The sequence below is a fragment of the Pan paniscus genome, chromosome 17 (assembly GCF_029289425.2).
Source record: "Pan paniscus chromosome 17, NHGRI_mPanPan1-v2.0_pri, whole genome shotgun sequence".
Taxonomy (NCBI): domain Eukaryota; kingdom Metazoa; phylum Chordata; class Mammalia; order Primates; family Hominidae; genus Pan; species Pan paniscus.
In genome coordinates this window covers 76051196-76074049 of record NC_073266.2, presented here as the reverse complement: position 1 = coordinate 76074049, position 22854 = coordinate 76051196, and the positions used below count along the sequence as shown (strand labels likewise).

Here is a 22854-nt window from a genome sequence, read left to right as displayed (position 1 = left end):
GGTTGTTACTCATGCCACCCACAACACAGAGGCCTTTAAGAGGCAAAGATTCAGTTAGAGATACTAGTGGGTGTTTGGGTCCATCTGGGGCAAGTTGTATCACGGTGGTTTAGGGTATAGATTAGGAGTTATATTGCTTGGGTTCAAGTCTGGCCTCTGGCAGTACCTGGATAGCCCTGGGCAAATGCCTTAGCCTCTGGGTGCCTCACTTTCCCCACCTGTAAAATGGGGGTGCTAATGATAAGACTCCTCTCAAGTATAAAAATGCAAAGCAATTTGAATGGCACATGGCCTAACACAGCTCTCACGGTTGTTAGTTACTGTTTTTTTAAATTAGTGTTTTTAAATAAAAAATGAGGCAATGCTTATGCTCAGTATGCTTATGAAATAAATAGAGAGCTTAGTTCAGGCAAAAGATCATTGTGTCTGAGTTGATATCAACCTAGCATTAGGAGAAAGAGTGGTGCTGGCACCCACAGCTCCTCCTCTCTGAAGAACTCAGGGCCTCAGCCAGAAGGTAGGAGTCATCTGGTGACGGAGGAGGTTCACCAGAGTTACCCTTGAGTCAGCAGGTAAATGGGAGTCCCAGGCAGGTTTTGCCCACGCCAGGGTAGGTTCTGACCCTGCAGTCCTTTCCCAGCTTCGGAGGAGTTGCCACTGGCGGCCAACCTCTCCCCTCTCGTGTGGGGATTTTCTTTGCAGAGAAAATTAGAAGAACGGGTTTCTGGAACACTGGCACCCACTTTTCTTTAGGATCACAGCTCCCTGATCTAACTACAAACCAGCACTAGGTTATTGCACTGGAAGGGCCATCGACTGATGGGAAATAACTGCTTGACCAACATATTCATCCATTTATTAAGGACATGTTATTTTCCATGGTGACTTTGATAATGAATGCACTGAATATTTATCTAATATGAATCCACTGTGGGCACTAATCCATACGAATCAACACAGATGATGACAAGAGACGGGAAAAATAATTCTCTTCTGGCATTTACCTTTTGGAATGGCAGCATTCAGAGGGCCAGCCCTTGACAACAGCCTTTTTTTTTTTTTTTTTTTTTTTTTTTGAGACGGAGCCTTGCTCTGTCACCAGGCTGGAGCACAGTGGTGCAATCTCGGCTCACTACAACCTCCACCTCCCGGTTCAAGCGATCCTCCAGCCTCAGCCTCCCGAGTAGCTGGGACTATAGGTGTGCACCACCATGCCCAGCTAATTTTTGTATATTTAGTAAAGACGGGGTTTCACCATGTTGGCCAGGATGGTCTAGATCTCTTGACCTTGTGATCCGCCCGCCTTGGCCTCCCAAAATGAGCCACCATGCCCGTCCTTTTTTTTTTTTTTTTTCAACTTATCACCTTCTAGTTGTTCATTACGGGTTTCTAGTTGTGGGCCAATTCCTTTAAGAATCTACTCCACCATTGAGCACTCAAAGGTTTTTTATTTTGTTTTCTCAGTGTAAGCGACAGCAATTTCATTGCTTAAAAATAACATAAGTTGCCACCAGGAAGACACCAGATTAGGAAGTTCTCCTTCCTTCTTGTGATGGCTTTTGTAAGATCCTGAGTCCTCGTCACTGCTTTCCGGCTGGTACACTTCAGACCCCTTGGCTGACACCTCGACTGTGCCCTACCCAGCAGTCTGGTACCCACCCTGCTATCCCCAAAGGAGCACAGATTTAATGCCTTCCCACCAGTTAACTGGTGGGACGGGAGTTAGGATGAGGGGAGCAGTGACTTGGATCATTATAAAAGAAATAAACCCTAAGTAATGTTTTTAAAAAATTATTATTACCTTACAGATAGGGTCTCACTCTGTCACTTAGGCTGGATTGCAGTGGCGAGATCATGGCTCACCGCAGCCTTGAACTCCTGTGCTCAACTGATCCTCCCACCTCAGCCTCCTAAGTAGCTAGGTCCACAGGCATGCGCACTGCACCTGGCTAATTTTTTTTTCTAGAGATGGGATCTTGCTATGTTGCCCAGGCTGGTCTCCAACTCCTGGCCTCAAGTGACCCTCCTGCCTCGGCCTCCAAAAGTGCTGGGATTACAGGTGTGAACCACCATGCCAGGCCTGAGTAATCGTTTTTGATGTCCAAAGCTTAGTACAACAGAAACTTTTTATTCACCGGGGACTTTACTACCGTTTTCCCTCAACACTAGCCCAACCTGCACACGGAAGACAAAACTAGCTGCACTCCAGGTCTCCTTTGAGCTCGTTCAGCTGCACTTTCCACCTCTGTCTCACATAGTCAGGGGTCCTATCCAAAGCCCAAAGCCCCTCGGCTAAACAAGCTTCAAATCTCCCACAGACCATCCATCATTCAGTTCTGCTGCCCATTTCATGCCCTTCCCACCATCCTCCAATTTTCCTTGTGTTCGGTACAACAGGTTCTGGCAGGCTTAGGAATATTTAGGTGTCCCCACCTCACCCATGAAGCCGGCCACTGCATGGTGTTGGAAAGACCCTCTAGGAAATGGCCCAGATGAGGAGGTGGGCTTGGTCGAGACCTGGACCAAGAGTTTGACACTGTGAACCTGAACATGGTCTCAGCTTGGGCAGGAACCAGCAGGCCCAAATGCACTGATGCGGGTTTGCCATCAATACGTACTTGCTACATTTTCTCTCTCTCTCAATTATCCACTTGGCTCCCAGGATACTGTTAGCAGTCTTGGTTACTCTCTGGTTGAAAGATTTGCTACCCAACAGGCCCATTATCACTTCCAGGGTAGAGAATTAGCTTTTAAATATGCATTCTGTCATCCTAGCATCTGCTGGTGCCAAGGAGAGATGAGAAGCACCTTGAATTCATGGATATTTTCACCGTAGTATAATTTGAGGCAGTGGAGCAAAGTCTCAGTATTGGTGATCTTGGTTTGGCTACGGATTACATATGTTTTATACTGATGTACTTTTTTGTGTTACCAACGCTGTGGAGTTATGCTACTTAATTTGTGATAGACTCACACCACATCTGCAGTAATCTCATTTCCTACCCAATTGTTACGACCACTCGGGACAGGGGCCTCATCCGTGTCTTGTTCTAATGTCTAGGCTGCCGCCCAGTGGCTGCCCTAGCTAATTACACATTAGCATGCTAATTGTTCCTCACTGATATTGATACTGAGGTGATATTTCAAAGGTCTCAGCCCAACCAGTGGGAATTGTTTCCTTATTGCTTCTATTCTCTTTTGCTAATGAGGTTGATATCAGACATTACTCCAATCTACTAGGTTATCTTCAGCAAAGACAAGTGTGATAAAAGGGAAAAGATGAATGAATATTATTCAGCCAATAACCTATTGTTGAGGTGTCTTTTACATTTTGGGGGCTTAGCCGTAGTTTTTTGGATAATCCAGATTTTATTCTACTCCCTAATTCCTAGCTCTGATTTTGACCTGGATGATCTGGTAATCATTTAAAAACATCTTTATTTGGATGAGATCCTATAGAATAGATATCTAAAATCCTCCCACCTCTCATCCCCTTTAGAAAAAATCTCTCAAGTTCTATTTCACTTTAAGCATTACAGGCTGCACCTAAAGAATTTTAAGTAATGGAAGTGAGCATTTTCTACTAGATTGATTTGTAAATTTTCCGACTATTTAGGCAAGCCACTTCTCCCCTCAGAGACTCAATTCTCACTTCCATAATTGGGGATAATAATATTCCTGTCTCTCAGGATTGTTATGAGAATTAAACGGTATGAAATGGGAAAGTCTTTTGCTACACTGACCTTCAAATATCTTGTTTCTAGCTCCAGTATTACTGAGAAAGATCCAAGCTGAGATGTTCCCTGAACACTCTGGAAATGTAAAATTAAGCTGCCAATTTGCAGAAATTCATGAAGATTCTACTATCTGCTGGACAAAAGATTCAAAGTCCATAGCCCAAGTGCAGAGAAGGTGCGATGTTTTTCCCTAGTTACTTTTCACAGTTGTTGCTTGTTTATTTCACAACATGGTTGTAAAAAAAAAAAAAATTATAGGACGTGAAAAGGAAAATTGAAGCAGAAATTCCACATCCACAATATTAAAAAAGACTAAATATTGGAAGACAAGTGTCTGGATGGGGAAAATGATGGAGGATTCTTGCCCAGGTTTTGCCAGCATTGAGTTCTGGGGTTTTGGGAAGTCACACAACCTTTCACTACATTTTGTAAATCAGGGGAAGGAACATGTCAAATGTTATTCTAGTTTGAGGTTCTGTGGTCCTAAGATTAAAGAGCTCTCATCTGTATGTCTGTGAATTTAACTTGGGTGTGTTTTCTGTTTCATAAATTCCCAGTAATCTGATAAAGGTCAAACAAAGCTAAGGAGATGAATAAAAACAACAACAACAGCAATCTATGAGGTTACAGAAAAGTAACAGCTATTGAGGGTGACCAGCAGTCATCACTAAGATGGGAAAACCTGTTTATTTCTGGGTCCCTATGATTTTTATTTTTATTTTTGAGACAAGGTCCTACTCCCATCTCCCACGCTGGAGTATAGTGGTGCAATCACGGCTCACTGCAGCCTCCACCTCCTGGGCTTAGGTGATCCTCCCACCTCAGCCTCCCGAGTACCTAGGATTACCGGAGCACACCACCATGCTTGGCTAATTTTCTTTTGTAGTTTTAGTAGAGACAGGGTTTTGCCACATTGCCCAGGCTGGTCTCGAACTCCTGGCCTCAAGTGATCCACCTGCCTCAGCCTCCCAAAGTGCTGGGATTACAGGAGTGAGCCACTGCGTCCAGCCATGTCCTTAAGATAATAAAGGAGAAAAGAATGAGGAGGCGAGAGATGAGCGTGAGAATCATTGCCAAGAATATCCCCTGTGGAATGAACCTGATTAATGGCTTCCTTAAGCAGCTTTTCTTGGCAATAAATGCTTGTTCAAGTGAACTGATGAATTCAAGCTTCATCTGACACAATCTAGAAACAAATCACCTGGTTCAAAAGTCAACCCTCTGCCAAAGGGTTCCCAGTTTAGCTCCCTAAGAAATGGGAGGGGTTCCAATCCCCTTAATTTTGTCACCAGTAGACTGAAAAAGTGAGAAAATCTGAGTTTTCTGTTTAATTAAATCATATATGTCTGCTTGGAACATACGTCTGGAAACTATTTCTCAAATGTAATCATGGAATACTTGAGCTATGATTTCATTTCTACTAACATCACTCCAGAGCATCTAACTGGATTGTAATTGATAGCATAACCACTTTGCCTAAAATGTCACCATTACCCTGCCTGTCTTAGGTATGGCTTAAGAATTATTATAAAGGAAAAAAAAATGGTTTGCTTTTTAAGTCAAGGAGGTTCCCTAGAGCTTTACTTAAAAAGGTACTAATTATTCATTTTAAATTATTTTCTGAAGCTGTCAGCCAAGAGCAACTAACCAGAATTTTCACTGTTTTTCCATTCATCAGCCTTGCTCTGAGCTCAGAATTACCACTTGAATATTTGCGGGTCCCTTTTCCATTTGATGTGTATTTACGATAAACCTAACCTTCCCCTGGGGAGCATATGTCATTAGTAAGCATTCTACTTACTGATGACGCGTGGCTAAGGCCTTTGATTCCTAGTGATGTTTGCTTCATTTCTCCTTGGTGACAGTGTCTGGCTTAGTTGAACCCATTTGCTTTCTCCATGCTAACACCTGAGAATATTTAAGAGTCATAATTCATTTGTTTATTGAGAGACCATTTATATTATTTCAAGTGGGTTTTCAAATGTTTGCTAATTTCTCTCATGCCTACTTCCAGTCCAGCGTTTCCCTTCACTTGTGCCTCCATGAAATATGTCACTGTCTTGTATCATTTTCAAAGAGTTGAAATCTCTCAAATATAATATGAACGTGGAGCAAAGGTCTTCTTGAACTTACTAAATCATGAGGGAACCTGTACAATGGCAAGAGTTGTTCAAAGGAGCATTTGAGGAATGAAGATTTAGATAGTCCATCAGGCAAAGGAATGCGGAAATACATTTTGAAATAGATATAACACTGGTTAATGTTTGACAGGTAATAAACTTTGTGAGTTATCTTTTCTACTGCACAGAAACCTAAAAGTTAACCTGTAACTTAAAGTGTCTGAGTGGGTTCTGTGTAAATGGGAAATAGCAAAGCATTCTCCTTTCACTAGATCATCCTCAATGATCCTGTTGAACAATGACTGTGATCCTCCTCCTTTGTCCGCAAGTTTTGGGTACTTTCCTTAACAGGCTAAAGCGTGGAAATTAGGTGTCAGAAGACTTTCTTGTGGGTAGGGCAAGACTAATATACTTCGAAGAAACCAAGAAGAAGAAAGTGGTAGCTTGGTTTGAGTCTCTGTGTAGCAGTGGCATGTCTTGGCTCCATGGAGACCTCCAGGCGGCACCCTCTGGTGCTATTTGGCCATCAGTACCTTCTTGGTAACCGGGAACCCATTCTCCACTCTGTGGAGAGAGGTCCTTCTGAGTTCCCTGGGCTTTTGAAAGGGCAGCTGTCCACGTAGAGTGGCCCTACTGATAGCTGAGCAAGGTCATGGAGCACAGGTCATGTTGTTCCCGCTGGGAACCAGTGGATGAGGAGCTGGCTGCTGGGATGGGAGGATCTCCTTGGATGGCCCTGGGAGAAACAACCCGAGGACTTCTCAGCCCAGACTGAGTGGTGGGTGGGGGTGCTGCCAAGCCCTGGCTCCTTAGGGCTGGTGATGGATGATGGGATCTCTCAGAGAAGTCCCCATGCTAAGTACCCTCTCCCTGCAGCCAACTTCACTCTTTGTGTTCTTCTGATCACACTCTGGACATGGGCTTCTTTTGCATTTGTCTGCACAGCTAATCACCACTGCTGTTCTGCTGTCTGTGGCCATTTCCTAAGGTAAAAAGATTTGTCCCTTACAGGGTAAGAGGATATGAAAGTGAACTTACCCTCTTGGTTAAAAAAGGCACAAGATCACTTGTTCCTGCTTTCTACAGCTGTATTGGTATTTTCTGTTTGTCCATTTCCTCCCAGACTAGAAGACCCTCAAGGGCAAGGACTGTGCCTGTTTTTTTTTTTTTTTTTTCTTTTTCATCATTGAATCCCCCAGTACTAAGCACAGAGCAGATACTCCACAAATGTTGGATAGAACTCTTTGGGACTTCCGAGGTAGTTTTGTTTCATGGAGAAAGCACACTAATACTACTGTTCCCCACTAATACTACTGCTCACCACGAAGTAATGACTCGTGACCACGCTCAAGACTGGGCTTTTCGCTGAAGCTTCACACGCCGGTGTCATGACACGTTACTCCTCATGACACATCTGAGCGGTGATCTTGCTCATTCTGCTTTCACAGAGGAGGAAATTGAGGGTGACAGGCTACATAGCACACCTGAGGTCGGCCTCAGGGTTGGGATCCAGACCTTTCTGACTCCTACATGTATTCCTTCTAGAAGAAAGCCTTGGGTGGGGACCATGGGCCAAGCCAGGAAAAACGGTCTTCATGGTTCTGGGCCAAGTATCAGAGAATTTCTAGGCTGGAAGGAAGATGTTCACAGGACAGTTCTAGTTCAGCCCCCAGCCCTTTGGGTAGCCCTTGCCTGCCCCTTTCAATGACAGAAAGGCTGTGCCAATCCTAGAGCCTTGCAGAAGGACTTTCCACAAGCCTCCTCTGTGGCCCACTCCGTGTTTTACTGCCCTGTCCGGAAGTCTTCCCCTTATAACTGGACTTGTTCACATCCAGTTTTAACCATACAGTGGGATATGTTCAGAGACCCCAGGAATGAAGGAAGTAGAATGGTTTAGTGAACTTTGTTTTAAGCCACTGGTATATTCCAGGGAAGGAATGTATATATTGGAGGCTTGAAGTCTATTGAAAAATCAACCAGTAATGAACACTTTTTTTGAACATGCAACTGAGACAAACTCAAGCTAGGTGAATTTTTATTGTTAAACTATGAAACGAACCCAAGCTAAAATGTACCCCACACACATGTATACACATACATACACAGAATCTTGGTGAATGTTTAAACAAAGTTCATTTTAAAGAACAAAACCAGAACAACGTCTGAATATCCTTTTTTTTTTTTTTTTTGCTGTAGAGTAAGTTTTTTGTTTGAGACTTTGGAATAAATATGTGGCTCTCCCTATGTTTCAAATTATCCCAGACTTGAGGGTGGGAACCATAATTTACTTGGGGAGGCAGCTTAATGAGGTCAAAATCATTTGCTTAAATTTTTCTATGCCTCAGTTTCCTCATCTGCAAACTGAGAATAGTAAACATAGTTCTCTCATTAGGTTGTTCTGAGGGCATCATGAAATTGATCTTTATGTGATTTGGCACAATGCCTGGTACATACCAAATGCTCAGTGCACATTAGCTATCGGCATCATCATCACTGTCATCATCACCACCAATATGACCACCACCACCAGTTTTAGTTTTCATAGCACAGTGACCAGAACTTAATAATTTTGGGTGAGTGAATAGTTGGATGGTTGGTACCTCACTAGGGGAGTACAGGACACTATTACAAAGGGGCCCTCAGTCACGAATCCTTATGTAGCATAAAGCTAAGAACCCCGTTTTCTCTTGTCCCTTATTGTATCTGTATAAGTTTGGGTTTGGAGTTATCAGACTTTCCTTCAAGCACAGGACACCCGGATTAGTCACATAATTGAGCTGAATTCTGAGCAGAAATGTTAACAACAGCTCCCAGAATTCACAATTTCAATTCTTTGCTCTACTCATGGCAGTTAAACCTACTGCTTATTGGAGTGAGCATGTTATCCAAAATGTAATGACTCTCCTCTGTGGATAAATCAATTATTTAAACAGCTGATCGTGATTTTGCCCTTTGGGCAGCTCACTGGCTGAAAACGTGAGCAGGGAAGTCTTAGCTTCTTTCTCCTTAAGTATATTAGAAAAAAATGCAACCGTAGAATGATGAAGTGTGTCAATGTGAATATTCCTCATTGCAGTGCAGGGGACAACTCCACTGTTTCCTTTGCCATCGTGCAAGCCAGTCCGAAGGACCAGGGACTCTATTACTGCTGCATCAAGAACAGCTACGGAAAAGTGACTGCTGAATTTAACCTCACAGCTGAAGGTAAACCACAGCTTTTCAGTTTTCAATGAAAAACCACTGGCCCCTGCCCATTCACAATGGACATCTGTACTGAAGCCATTCTCTGCTTTGTCTTCTTCTAGTTCTCAAACAGCTGTCAAGTCGCCAGGATACTAAAGGTAAGTCAGTTAGGGTTGACCTGCCAGAGGAAATGGGCTTACTGTAAAGCATAAAATAGCTCCCAGAGTAAAGAGTAGAAGCAGTAATCCTCTGGACTCTTCCAACCGAGAAGGAGAGCTATGGCATGACTTAAGAAATGAATGCCATCAGAGAAATGCAAATCAAAACCACAATGAGATACCATCTCACACCAGTTAGAATGAAAATCATTAAAAAGTCAGGAAACAACAGGTGCTGGAGAGGATGTGGAGAAATAGCAACACTTTTACACTGTTGGTGGGACTGTAAACTAGTTCAACCATTGTGGAAGTCGGTGTGGTGATTCCTCAGGGATCTAGAACTAGAAATACCATTTGACCCAGCCATCCCATTACTGGGTATATACCCAAAGGCCTATAAATCATGCTGTTATAAAGACACATGCACACGTATGTTTATTGCGGCACTATTCACAATAGCAAAGACTTGGAACCGACCCAAATGTCCAACAATGATAGACTGGGTTAAGAAAATGTGGCACATATACACCATGGAATACTATGCAGCCATAAAAAATGATGAGTTCATGTCCTTTGTAGGGACATGGATGAAATTGGAAATCATCATTCTCAGTAAACTATATCGCAAGGACAAAAAACCAAACACCGCATGTTCTCACTCATAGATGGGAATTGAACAATGAGAACACATGGACACAGGAAGGGGAACATCACACTCTGGGGACTGTTGCGGGGTTTGGGGAGGGGGGAGGGTTAGCATTAGGAGATATACCTAATGCTAAATGACGAGTTAATGGGTGCAGCACACCAGCATGGCACATGTATACATATGTAACTAACCTGCACATTGTGCACATGTAGCCTAAAACTTAAAGTATAATTTAAAAAAAAATCAGAAAAAAAAAAAGAAATGAACGACAATTCATGAGCCAATTCAATGTGAATGTAGGGCCATACTTCCTATTGTAAGTTCATTAGACCACAGATATCCAGAATTGGATGCTACACTGTAGCAGTGGAGTTTTGGGGAACACGTAGAGGGGGAGTTTGGATTTGACTTTTCCCTTTAAGCATCGGTCTTGCATTCAGCCCTTCTGCATGGGATTTTTCAGCTACTGGGACTTATTACAGCTTGTTTTGTTTGTTCAATTTTCCTTTCAGTTTGACTAGCTGAGCAGATTCCCAAAGACAGCCAGGTGTCTGAAGGATCACTCCATTCGTTTGTGTCTTAAGGAAAACAAAAGATGGGTTTCTCTGCTTTCTTTTGGCACCTGGTGTTAGCCACAGCCTAACATTGCTGCTCATGAATGCTTGTGATGTCCCCGGGCCTCCCACTGAGTTTTCCACAGTTTGGTGCAATCTGTGTTTGCCGTCTTCCCTCTTAAGGAGAATTACTCACCCACCTACGCCCACCCATGCCCACCCTTGCCTGGTGGTGTGCTGGGGTAAATATTTAGCAACATGCTGAGGGTTGGGGAAGTTCTGAGTCCTACAGTTTCCGTGATGTAAATACTCTCAGTGTGGCCACTCGTAAACCACCAGTGTGACATCACACATCATGGGACTGGGAAGAGCCGCCCGTCATCAGCTCTCAGGAGCTGCAGAAGGCCAGCTCCCCATACCCCGGTGGTCCAGCCTCACCCCATGTGATCATGACTTTCAGCACAGGGGAGGATCCACGGTCAGTTTTAGGAGAAATTGGATAAATTCTGACAGTGAATTGAACTAGCATCTTAAAGATTTACTGCATGTACTGAGTTTTAAAACAAACAGAACGCCTGAAATCTCTGCAGAAACAGGTAATAAAAGTAATCAAAATGCAGTCACATCCAGTGTATCAAAAGCAAGAAACTGAGATCTCGACTTAGAAATGGTCTAGCAATAGGCCAGGAGCGGTGGCTCACGCCCGTAATCCCAGCACTTTGGAAGACCGAGGCGGGTGGGATCATGAGGTCAAGAGATCAAGACTATCCTGGCCAACGTGGTGAAACCCTGTCTCTACTAAAAATACAAAAATTAGCGCCGCGTGGTGGCACGCGCCTGTAATCCCAACTACTCAGGAGGCTGAGGCAAGAGAATGGCTTGAACCAGGGAGGTGGAGGTTGCAGTGAGCTGAGATCACGCCACTGCCCCCCAGCCTGGCGACACAGCAAGACTCCATCTCAAAAAAAAAAAAAAAAAAAAAAAGAAAGAAAGAAAAAGAAATGGCCTGGCAAATATTGTGATATTAACCCAAAATAGTAAACTTAAATACAAGCTCTTCACAAACCCACTCAGATGCTAAATACCCGTCTTTAGTGTGTAGCATACATGTGTTATAATTTAAAATCCTTCCTCTATTTCTGCTCTCATCTCCCCAGAAGGCAAAATATGCAAAAGAATCCCCTTACTCCTAATACTTCAGAAAATAAGAAGACTCTCAGAAGGGAGTCTCTGTTTCATCAGCTTCTTAGCATTGATTGGCGTTCACATCTCAGACACTTGCTAGGTTTCATTGGTTTAGGTGTGCATGAGCTCATTTCTCAAGGATTACTAGTCAGGCGAGAGACCCCAGTGGGGATGAGCTACTGGCCATTTGGTGGAAATGGTACCACCGCTATAGCCCAGTGACTCCAGCCGTAGAGCCTGGGTCTGAACCCTGATGACATCACCTTCTCCCAGCTTCTGGCCCCATTGTGACTGGGGGTGTCAGTTTCACTGACTCACCCGGCTGGGGAAGTAACTCCTGGCCCCTCCCTATCCTTGTACCTTCAGATAAAGAGGCTGAAAATTACTTTTATTTTATTTCTTTGAGACAGGGTCTCACTCTTTCATCCAGGCTGGAGTGCAGTGGCACAATCATAGCTCACTGCAGCCTCGGCCTCCTGGACTCTAATGATCCTCCCACCTAAGCCTCCTGAGTAGCCTGGACTGCAGGTGCTCACCACTGCACCCAGCTGATTTGGAAAATTACTTTTAATCACATTTTTTTAAATTCAGAGGACTATCTCACTAAACAGTTTATTAATTTAATTCTCTATAGGAGGAATAAATAATTTTTTACAAGATGGTCTCTAATTTAAAAAACTAATAAAGCTAAGCTCATGAGAAAGTTGGAAATGAATGATGGACCAAATGAAGCCCAATTTAACGATGTTATTATGTTTTATGAATATATTTGCAGATTGCTTTTCTGCACCTCGGAGCAGTCTTTGTAACCAGTGGCTGCAGGTATCCACATGGTTTCTCTGAGTTGAGGATTTGGATTTCACAATGTATGGGTGTAGCAAGGAACCTCAGTGAGGCATTTGGATCTCCCAACACTCATCTGACGAGTCTGTCTGGTGGATTCCAATGAGTCTCTCCTGATTCTTTTTTTTTTTTTTTTTTTTTTTGAGACGGAGTCTCATTCTGTCACCCAGGCTAAAGTGCAATGGCAAGATCTCGGCTCACTGCAACCTCCACCTCCCAAGTTCAAGCAGTTGTCCTGCCTCAGTCTCCCAAGTAGTTGGATTACAGGCACCTGCCACCACACCCGACTAATTTTTTTCTATTTTTAGTAGAGATGGGGTTTCATCATGTTGGCCAGGCTGGTCGGGAACTCCTGACCTCAGGTGATTCACCTGACTTGGCCTCCCAAAGATCTGGGATTACAGGTGTGAACCACCGCACCCGGCCTCTCTTGATTCTTTCTCATGGAACTGCCACCTCTCAGGGACTTTAGGCAGCGTGGAGTGTGAGTCCTGGCAACGGATGGCTCTGCAACGCTGCAAAGAAAATCTCACCTTCTTCACAACCCGAGACTTGCACTGCTACACTCGTGCTTTTCCTGAGCCTCCCCTCAGGTGCTCAGTTCTCCTGTTCCCTTCATTACTCTTACCAGGGAAGAAATTGGTCTAAAGGATGAAATCTTGCCTCCATCTCTCACTTTAAAAGAGGTGCCAACTCTAACCAAGAGGACGCGCTCATTTAGCCATCGCTGAGGAAGACAGTTTTGGACAGGCTGTCCTTTCAGATTTCTGCAGAGCTACAGAGTCTGTACCTTCTGCTTCTGCAAAGGAAGGCCCAATAGATGAGTTTCAGCTTGGAAAGTTCCACCTAGAACTCCAGCTCTTGCTCTGCAGGATTTTCAAGAGACAAAGAATACGTCTAAGATTTTTTTTTTCTTTCATGTTTTTATCCTTGTCAAATAAGCATTTCTGTTGGAAATTATAGACAGGGTTGTTAATTATACCACGTATGGTACTATACAAACAAATTTTCCTTCCTACTTTCTAAGCATATGGCCTGGACCAACTTTTATCTTCAGTTAATTAGATCTGCTGAATTTTAAAGCATAAGGTGCACAAGCTTTTTACTTTTAATAATTAAATTTTAGAAATGTGAGGATTTTGAAGGAAGACAGGATATGGCAGATATAATACATGTTTATTGGGCTCTGGTGTATGTACATATAACATTTCCTATACTCTGTAAGTGGTATTAGAGGCCAAATTGTTAAAATTAATCATATAACTAGAATGGAACTGAGAAGGTTTGGGATACAGAAAAGCATTCCCTCTCTATTTTCTCACCTAATTTTTAAATTTAACTGTTAAAATAAAACTGTGCTTTTCTCCATCAATTAATTTTTTTCCTGGTTCCGTTACTTAGAGTAAAATCTGTGATCCAGCTATTGCCTAAAACTTTATCTGAGAAAATGTCCCATTTGCCTGTTTTCCTGCAGCTCCAACCCAGTTCTCTCCAGAAACCTAGGACAGGTTACTCAGTAGGAGTTATTGGGGAAGAAAAATAATTTATTCTTCAGTCCTCATAAGTTCTTAGTTGGAACAGATCCCTGTAACAAAAGATTAACGAGAGAAATCAAACAAGTTTACGAACATGTATAATTCATATATACATGGGAGATACTCCAGAAGTGCTCATTTAAGAAGGGGTTTGAATTCCAGCTTATACAGCATCTACAACAAAGAATGGTGCATTTTGAGAGAAGTGACAGGGCAGAGGGAAGGACTTTGAGTAGGTAAGGGCAGTAGCTTGTGGAAAGGCATTTCCATAGCCCTGGAAAATCTCCCAGCATCTGGATTCTCATTAATGCTTGTTAATGTCTGGTACCCATCTCCAGGCCCATCAGGGTCTAAAGTTGTCTTCAGTCATTAACCTTTGTTCTTCCTGGTAGAAGGGGAAGTAGAATATTTTTTGTCTTTATAAATTTATGTCCTGATTTTAGGCAAATAGAGGGAAGGCAGACAGCTTTCTTGCCTCTGCTTCTTCTTAATTACCTTCAGCTCAACAATCCTTTTACCAAAGAGACAGATTTGAGGGTGGCATATTCAGGGGTCCCATAGTCTTCTGCTAGCCTTTGTGAAAATGCTAGGATCACCTTTAGGAATATCCTCTTTCTTCAAGCAGATTCTAGCTCTTCACCTAGTTTTTCTGTTTGAAAATCCACCAAACCCCACTCCCTTTCTTTCTTTCTGGCAGTAATTAGGCCGAGACCTTAATCAATACCCAATCAGAATAGTTTCAGTCTCCTTATAGTTTTAATAGCTACCATCAGTCTCACATCGTATGATTTTAAATATTTTGAAAAGAAGAGAAAAATATTTCCTTAAGCATTGTATATAGAAATGTGAAGTAAGAATTTTCCACACAACCCATGATCTCTTTCTTCTTGTAAACATTCAGAAAGATGTCAGTTTTCATCAGTTTTGAGAAGTGGAAAGGATTTAAAAATCCAAACAATCTTATTTCATTGAAAGCCACCTAATTTTCTTCTCTCAGTGAATGAGAAGTCTGATTGGGTCATCTCTAGTTTAAAATGGACCTTCCTGATTAAATTCACTGTCATCTCAAACGTGTAGAATCCACTCTGCAAAAAAAAACAGCTGTTAGAAAACTCAAAATAATTCTACTTTTCTTTTTACAAATAAATCCAAAATAATTCTACCTTTTTTTCGATTTCTCTTCAAAGGCAATTCTTTTTATTATTTTTTTGTTTTGTTTATTGCTACCTGTTTCTTATACTTATCACATGCTTTCTCAATGGAGGCAGTATTGCTACCAAGAGGACCAACATTGGTTCTTGGGAGGCAAAAAAAAAGTTACTCTTTTTCTGTATAAAGAACAAATATACATATGGTACATAAACAGATAGTATATTTGTGGTATTAAACTTTCATGGCAGGCAATTAAAACAAATTCCAGCAAAGATTCCGTGGTTGCGGGGGGTGGGGGGCAATAATGAAAGAAAGGTTGGTCCGATATTATCAGATCTTATCATTGGTCTTTCTTCCCTCCTCTACACTTTTCCCATCTTTTCAACTTGCCTTTTGTTACTTTGCTTGGTTCCACTTATATTTTCCAGGTCTGTCTAGAATTCTTTTCCTGATCTTTCCAGTTTTGCTCCAACCCATCCCTGATGTTCCCACATTCTCATTCAATGACCTGTCACCTCCTCACCAACCCACTCATCTCTTCTTTTAGCTATGCCTCTTTTGAAGGGTAAGTGTGTCTGCCCCCTCTTGGTTCTGCAGGTCAGCCTTGTCATTGTCCTTATGTGGGGACCCTCCCCATGTGGAGTTAGCCAAGGAGCAGGACTGGGAGGTATTCTCTCCAACCAAAGCTGTGCTGTGTTTCAGGATGTGAAGAGATTGAATTCAGCCAACTCATCTTCAAAGAAGACTTCCTCCATGACAGCTACTTTGGGGGCCGCCTGCGTGGTCAGATCGCCACGGAGGAGCTGCACTTTGGAGAAGGGGTTCACCGCAAAGCCTTCCGCAGCACAGTGATGCACGGCCTCACGCCTGTCTTCAAACCTGGCCATGCCTGTGTGCTTAAGGTGCACAATGCCATTGCCTATGGGACCAGAAATAATGATGAGCTCATCCAAAGGAACTACAAACTCGCTGCCCAGGTGGGTCCATCTTCCCAAAGCCTGTCACTTCTGGTGTGAGAACCACCCATGATAAGACGAGATGAAAATCAGACTCAGGATTGATGGGAACATCTTCAAAAGGGTGTTTTTCCTCTTTTGGGGTTTCAATTCAATCTCAATGCTGGGGATCACTTCTCAGTTCTCGGGAATAATTTCTTGGCCTTATGCCAGCTACTGGGGACTCAGCCAATGCCTAGAGACACCTCACCAGTTCTAACCCGAGATATAATTGATTTTGTTTCTAAGAAGCCCTATGACATCCCTGGGGGTTTGAGTCTACTTGGATCTAGGATGATATGGAAAGTGGGGGTTCTAAGCTACACTAGATGCCAGGGTCTCCAGGAACAGATAACATCAGCACTAGTTGCTGGAGTGTTTTGTTTGGGTTTGTTTTGTGGAGAGGGAGAGGGGTGGGGTATACCCAGAAGGGTCAGCATTGGTCTTGTTTTCTGCCTTCCTGAGTTTGGTTTAATGGTAGTGTATAAAATAGGAAGAGAGACAGACCCAAGTCTCTAGCTGAGTTCCCACTTCTCGGTGTTATTGAGTCATAGAACTCGAGGTGAGAGGATAGGGCAGGAGAGCCTTAGCTTCTCTCGCTCCTTCCTCCTCCTATCCACATATTTGGTCCATATATTTCACTCCGTCTTTTTTTTTTTTTTCTTTTTTGAGACAGTGTCTCACTCTGTCCCCCAGGCTGGAGTACAGTGGCATGATCACGGTTCCACAGCAGTCTCGGCCTCCTGGCCTTAAGCAACCCTCCTGCCTCAGCCTCCCAAGTAGCTAGGACTACAGGCGCATGCCATCACGCCCAACTAATTTTTAATTTTTTTTTCAGAGACAGAGTCTCCCTATGTTGCCCAGGCTGGTCTTGACCTCCTGGAGGGTTCCAAGTGATCCTCCTGCCTCTGCCTCCCAAAGTGCTGGGATTACAGGCATGAATCACCACACCTGGTCCACATATTTCACTGTTTACACCGGCACTGGTGTAGCTGTCAAGAAAGTTGGGTCTTTCACCAGCTCTGTGCCCCTTTAAAATGTTTACCATAAACATCTAAAACAATTAAAACATTTAAAATATTAAAATCCACAGGTTAAACTTAGATGAATCTCTCAGGTACAGTCAAGCATTAAGCATCGTGATCCTGCGGCACTGCCACGTGGGACTTTGTGCTTCTGAAGGCAGCCTTGCTCTCTGAATATAGTATTCTGCCCATTGTATTCCTTTCTTCTCCCAATCCACTCTGCTTTTTTCTTTTCTCTCTCAGTATTCCCTCCATCTCAAATATGACACAGTCTTGGAAAACCTCCCAGCATCTGGATTCTTGCTCAGAAAAGCCCCACAGCATAGGATGCAGAATCCACTTGGCTTTTCCTAAGGCAGAAATCCTGTGCTGTTCATTATTGACTACTCCAATTACACCTTTGAAAAGGGTTTGCAATGGCAGATCTCACAGGAAACCCAGTAGTGCCCCAAGTGCCACCTGATGATGTGATGAGGGGCCAGTCCCCTTAGTTCTGGGGTGAATTTCGGCCCTGCTGGCTCGAGAAATTTTATAGTTCAGGGACACCTGGTCCTGGAGACCACTTGACCTCCACCCGGACAGTTCCTTCACGTCTCAGAGCTCCTCCCTAAGTGGCCAACTCTAGGTTCTAATAATCGTTGCCTCTGTGACCCCAACCAGGGGATGGGCTTGTCAGTTCATTGGCTTTACCTTACTGGGAAATCTCCTGAATAGTCTTACTGGGCAATGCTGTCTGAATTTCCTGTAGTCACTGGGGCTCTCTATGTATTTTGGTGATATAGGAATGCTATGTTCAAAATACTGCCAGGTATTATGCCAAGATCTACGCTGCTGAAGCACGGCCTCTGGAGGGCTTTGGAGAAGTACCTGAGTAAGTGTGTTTACCCTGCCTTGTGTCACATTCCTGACTTGTTGGGGACTGGGAGGGACGAGAGAGTGAGAAGGAACAGTAGGGCAAGTGTTTCAGCTGATCTCTCAGTCTGTAAGCTCCATGAGGGCTCACACGGCTGCTATCCTACCCCTTGCTGGGTAGGATATTTAATATTATATAATATAATAATATTATATTTAATATTTAAGAAGATAAATATTCTTTAAATAAATGAATGGATGGATGGATGGGTGTATGGATTAATCCAGCCAATAAATGAATCTACCATGTTAAATAGAAAAGAAAGGATATCTACTCTCATAGCTATTACATTGTCTAAACAGTAAGCAAATAGAACAGAACAAGAGATATCACAAGGCGATTAGTCCCATGATGAAAATAAAATATGGCAATGTAATAGGGAAGAGTGGATTGGGTGATCAGAAACATAGTAACATAGTACCTGCTTCCTGGAATCCTCCAGAGATAAATCACACCCACTTTTATCTACTCTTTGCCTAAATATTTACTGGCCCAAGCAAATTTTGGGGAGCCTGGAGCTTGTGTTTGCAGCTCTGTTTTTCTGGTTGAGATCATATTTGCATGCTTAAATGGACAGAAAAAGGGCTTAGCTAGTGCATGTTGGAACTTTCAGACAGAGCAGCTATTTACCTATCAGTAAAAACTGGGAGAAGGAAGAAGGAAGAAATTCTTGTCTGCATTGCACCTGTTAACTCACAAAATGGGAAAAATAGTTTCCCTTGGGTGGTACATTTGGAAGACCATGTGTAAAGTATAACACTTTCTGCTCTTTCTCAAGAAATGCTTAACACACTTCAGTACACACTTACAATTGCTTTTCTGTTAATTACACAGACAGCCATCTGGACTGAGTTAAGCTTTCATGATATGGGAACTGGCTCCTTTTTTCCCCAAGCCCCGCTCTTCCCAGTCTCTGTCCTCTTAAGTTTTCTTCAAAAAAGAAAAGATTTAACCCACAAGTCAACCCTACCACACACAGAACCACAGTGCCCTCCAGCAGGGACAGACCCAAGTTTTGTGTGGCTTGACTCTTATGCAATTTGGGCTTCTTTCTTTCCTTTCTGTTTTATTTTTTTTAAGAGACATGGTCTCCCTCTGTTGTCCAGGCTGGAGGGCAGTGGTGCAATCACGGCTCACTGCAGCCTTGACCTCCCAGGCTCAAGTGATCCAGCCTCCAAAGTAACTGGGACTACAGGTGCTCACCACCACACCTGGCTAATTAAAAAAAATTTTCTCATAGAGACAGGGTCTCTGTATGTTGCCCAGGCTGGCCTACAACTCCTGGCCTCAAGTGATCTTCCTGCCTCGGCCTCCCAGAGTGCTGGCGTTATAGGCATGAGCCACCATGCCTGGCAAATTTGGGTCCTTTTTAAAGAAAAGAACACAAAATTGTAAATATCAAGATTGATCTAGGGACTTGGAAAGGGCTCATGCAAGTGAAGGATCAGGAGGCTGATTCATTTGCTGCATTAGCATCACAGTAAATAGGCCACTGCCTTAAAGGTAGGTTAGGACATTTTTCTATCTAAGCCACTTTCCCATTCCTTACAAGGGGAGAGTTTGTGACCACATGAATGCTGATGGTACATGGGAGGAGTAAGGGGCCTCAGAAGGGCCTCTGGGCCAGACTCCATGTTTATGGAACCTAAATCAGAGGACTCCACAGCCAAAAAACACACATACACACCCCCTACACAAACAACACTCACCATACACACACACATACCACACAAACAACACTCACCATACACATAAACACACCCACAACACACACACACACCCCACACACACCCCCACACCACAAAGATTACATACACACACCACACATACAACACACATACCACACACACACCACACACAAACACACAACACTCACCATATGCACAAACACACACCACACACACCCCACATAAACACACAACACACACCACACACACACCACACATACACACACCACACATACAACACACACACCACACACCCCACACACCACACATACACCACACATACAACACACATATGCATTACACACCCCCACACACACCACACATACAACACACCACACACACACCACATACACACACACACCCCCCATACACGCACCTCACACACACCACAGACACCCCCACACACCACACACATACACATACACACGACACACACCACACACACCACATAACACACACACCACAGACAATACACACATATACATACACACCACACAAACATACCACACACATACCACACACACACACAGCACACACACACCACACATACGTATACACATCACACACACAACCACAAACCACACACACAACACATACACACAACACACGCACACAGAGCTGACCCTGTATATTACCAACCTTCTCTGAAAGCCTGCACGTCTAGAGAGAGGACCAGGAGTCCTGTCCCCCTCCCCCATTGCCACAGCCCCTAGACTGACCCCCGCTGGGGCCACCCCCATATTTATTTCCAGGCAATGAAGCAGGCCTGAAGAAGCCTTTTTTAATGGAGCATGTGAGGTCTTGGAGAGAAAACACTCCTCGTTTGGGCAGCTTCTGTTTTTGAATTCATGAATATCAATGGAGTCACATTGTCTATGCAAATGGCGTCCTGCTGGGCAGAGGCCAGGCCTAATTAAGACCCTGAATAATGCCCAGCTCTTGTTTCTGGTTTTTTTCCCCACCAGGGATGCAGAATTAATAAGAGCTCAAGCAAACCGTGAATCCTTTTGTTGGCAGAAGGGTCTGTAGCCACAGGGGGTCGGTCCTCAGGAGGGAACCAGGGTGCCCTGGATCCTGCAGAAGTGACAAAGCACGACAGAGGGTGGCATGGCGGCTGCACCGACTTCAGGGCTGCGGGAAAGGTCCACTGCCCTAATGTGCCCACTCTGATCTGGCTGAAATTTGAAATTTCTTTAACAAGATACAAAGAGGTTCTATCTTAAAATTAGAAAGAATGCCTCAAAGACTCTGGCATGATAGTAATCAGGGTACACTGGTATTAGAGGGGCCTTGTGTCCAGGGGTGGGGTTCTAGAAGGACACTGTTCTGGCTCAGATTCTGCTCATGAGCAAGCCTCTGTGTCCTCTTCATGAAGTGAAGGGGATTCTCACAGTTTCCAGGAAATGCTCCTAAATAGCAGAGGAGGATGCCTGTGTGCCTGTCAAAGGGTCTGGGGGCTTCATCCAAATTAGCTGGCCCGCAGGTGTAATTTCTTTGAAGTGTAATATTTTATAGCTTTTAAATTCTATTGAATGTTGTGTCCTCCTTCCTTTATGACTATATTTGTTTTAATAAAAAATAATGTTTTTCCAAGCACCTTTGGCTCAAGTTAATAACCATGTAAAGCCTTCAGCTTACCTCCTGGGAGAAGGCACAGCCTGGGTGGAGAAGCACAGAGCATTGTTACGGGAGAACACTCCCAGCTCTCACAGAGGCAAGAGCAAGTGAACAGGGCAGGACCTGTGCCCCAGCTGGTGTGTGCATGTAACCGCTGGATGGGTTCACCTTGTCTGCTGTACAGACAGAGCTGATTTATCAAGACAGGGAAATTGCAATAAAGAGTTTATTTAATTTTAGACCAATATCCCTTATGAACATCGATGCAAAAATCCTCAATAAAATACTGGCAAACCGAATCCAGCAGCACATCAAAAAGCTTATCCACCATGATCAAGTGGGCTTCATCCCCGGGATGCAAGGCTGGTTCAACATATGCAAATCAATAAACGTAATCCAGCATATAAACAGAACCAACAACAAAAACCACATGATTATCTCAATAGATGCAGAAAAGGCCTTTGAGAAAATTCAACAACACTTCATGCTAAAAACTCTCAATAAATTAGGTATTGATGGGACGTATCTCAAAATAATAAGAGCTATCTATGACAAACCCACAGCCAATATCCTACTGAATGGGCAAAAACTGGAAGCATTCCCTTTGAAAACTGGCATAAGACAGGGACGCCCTCTCTCACCACTCCTACTCAACATAGTGTTGGAAGTTTTGGCCAGAGCAATCAGGCAGGAGAAGGAAATAAAAGGTATTCAATTAGGAAAAGAGGAAGTCAAATTGTCCCTGTTTGCAGATGACATGATTGTATATCTAGAAAACCCCATCATCTCAGCCCAAAATCTCCTTAAGCTGATAAGCAACTTCAGAAAAGTCTCAGGATACAAAATCAATGTGCAAAAATCACAAGCATTCTTATACACCAATAACAGAAAAACAGAGAGCCAAATCATGAGTGAACTCCCATTCACAATTGCTTCAAAGAGAATAAAATACCTAGGAATCCAACTTACAAGGGATGTGAAGGACCTCTTCAAGGAGAACTACAAAACACTGCTCAGTGAAATAAAAGAGGATACAAACAAATGGAAGAACATTCCATGCTCATGGGTAGGAAGAATCAATATCATGAAAATGGCCATACTGCCCAAGGTAATTTATAGATTCAATGCCATCCTCATCAAGCTACCAATGACTTTCTTCACAGAATTGGAAAAAACTACTTTAAAGTTCATACAGAACCAAAAAAGAGCCCACATTGCCAAGTCAATCCTAAGCCAAAATAACAAAGCTGGAGGCATCACGCTACCTAACTTCAAACAATACTACAAGGCTACAGTAATCAAAACAGCATGGTACTGGTACCAAAACAGAGATATAGACCAATGGAACAGAACAGAGCCGTCAGAAATAACGCCACATATCTACAACTATCTGATCTTTGACAAACCTCACAAAAACAAGAAATGGGGAAAGGATTCCCTGTTTAATAAATGGTGCTGGGA

General features: G+C 43.3%; 1 protein-coding gene across 3 annotated transcripts in view; it reads left to right on the top strand.

Annotated features, from left to right (window-relative positions):
* The window catches only part of ALPK2 (alpha kinase 2), a 130986-nt gene that overhangs the window by 79249 nt on the left and 28883 nt on the right, over positions 1-22854 (top strand). For all 3 annotated transcript variants that reach the window (XM_034943824.3, XM_055102424.3, XM_063597342.1), the window contains 5 exons: positions 3765-3912; positions 8934-9061; positions 9163-9198; positions 15819-16093; positions 17919-18007. In XM_034943824.3, coding sequence (XP_034799715.2) covers positions 3765-3912; positions 8934-9061; positions 9163-9198; positions 15819-16093; positions 17919-18007 — 676 coding nt within the window. The remainder of the gene's footprint in view (positions 1-3764; positions 3913-8933; positions 9062-9162; positions 9199-15818; positions 16094-17918; positions 18008-22854) is intronic.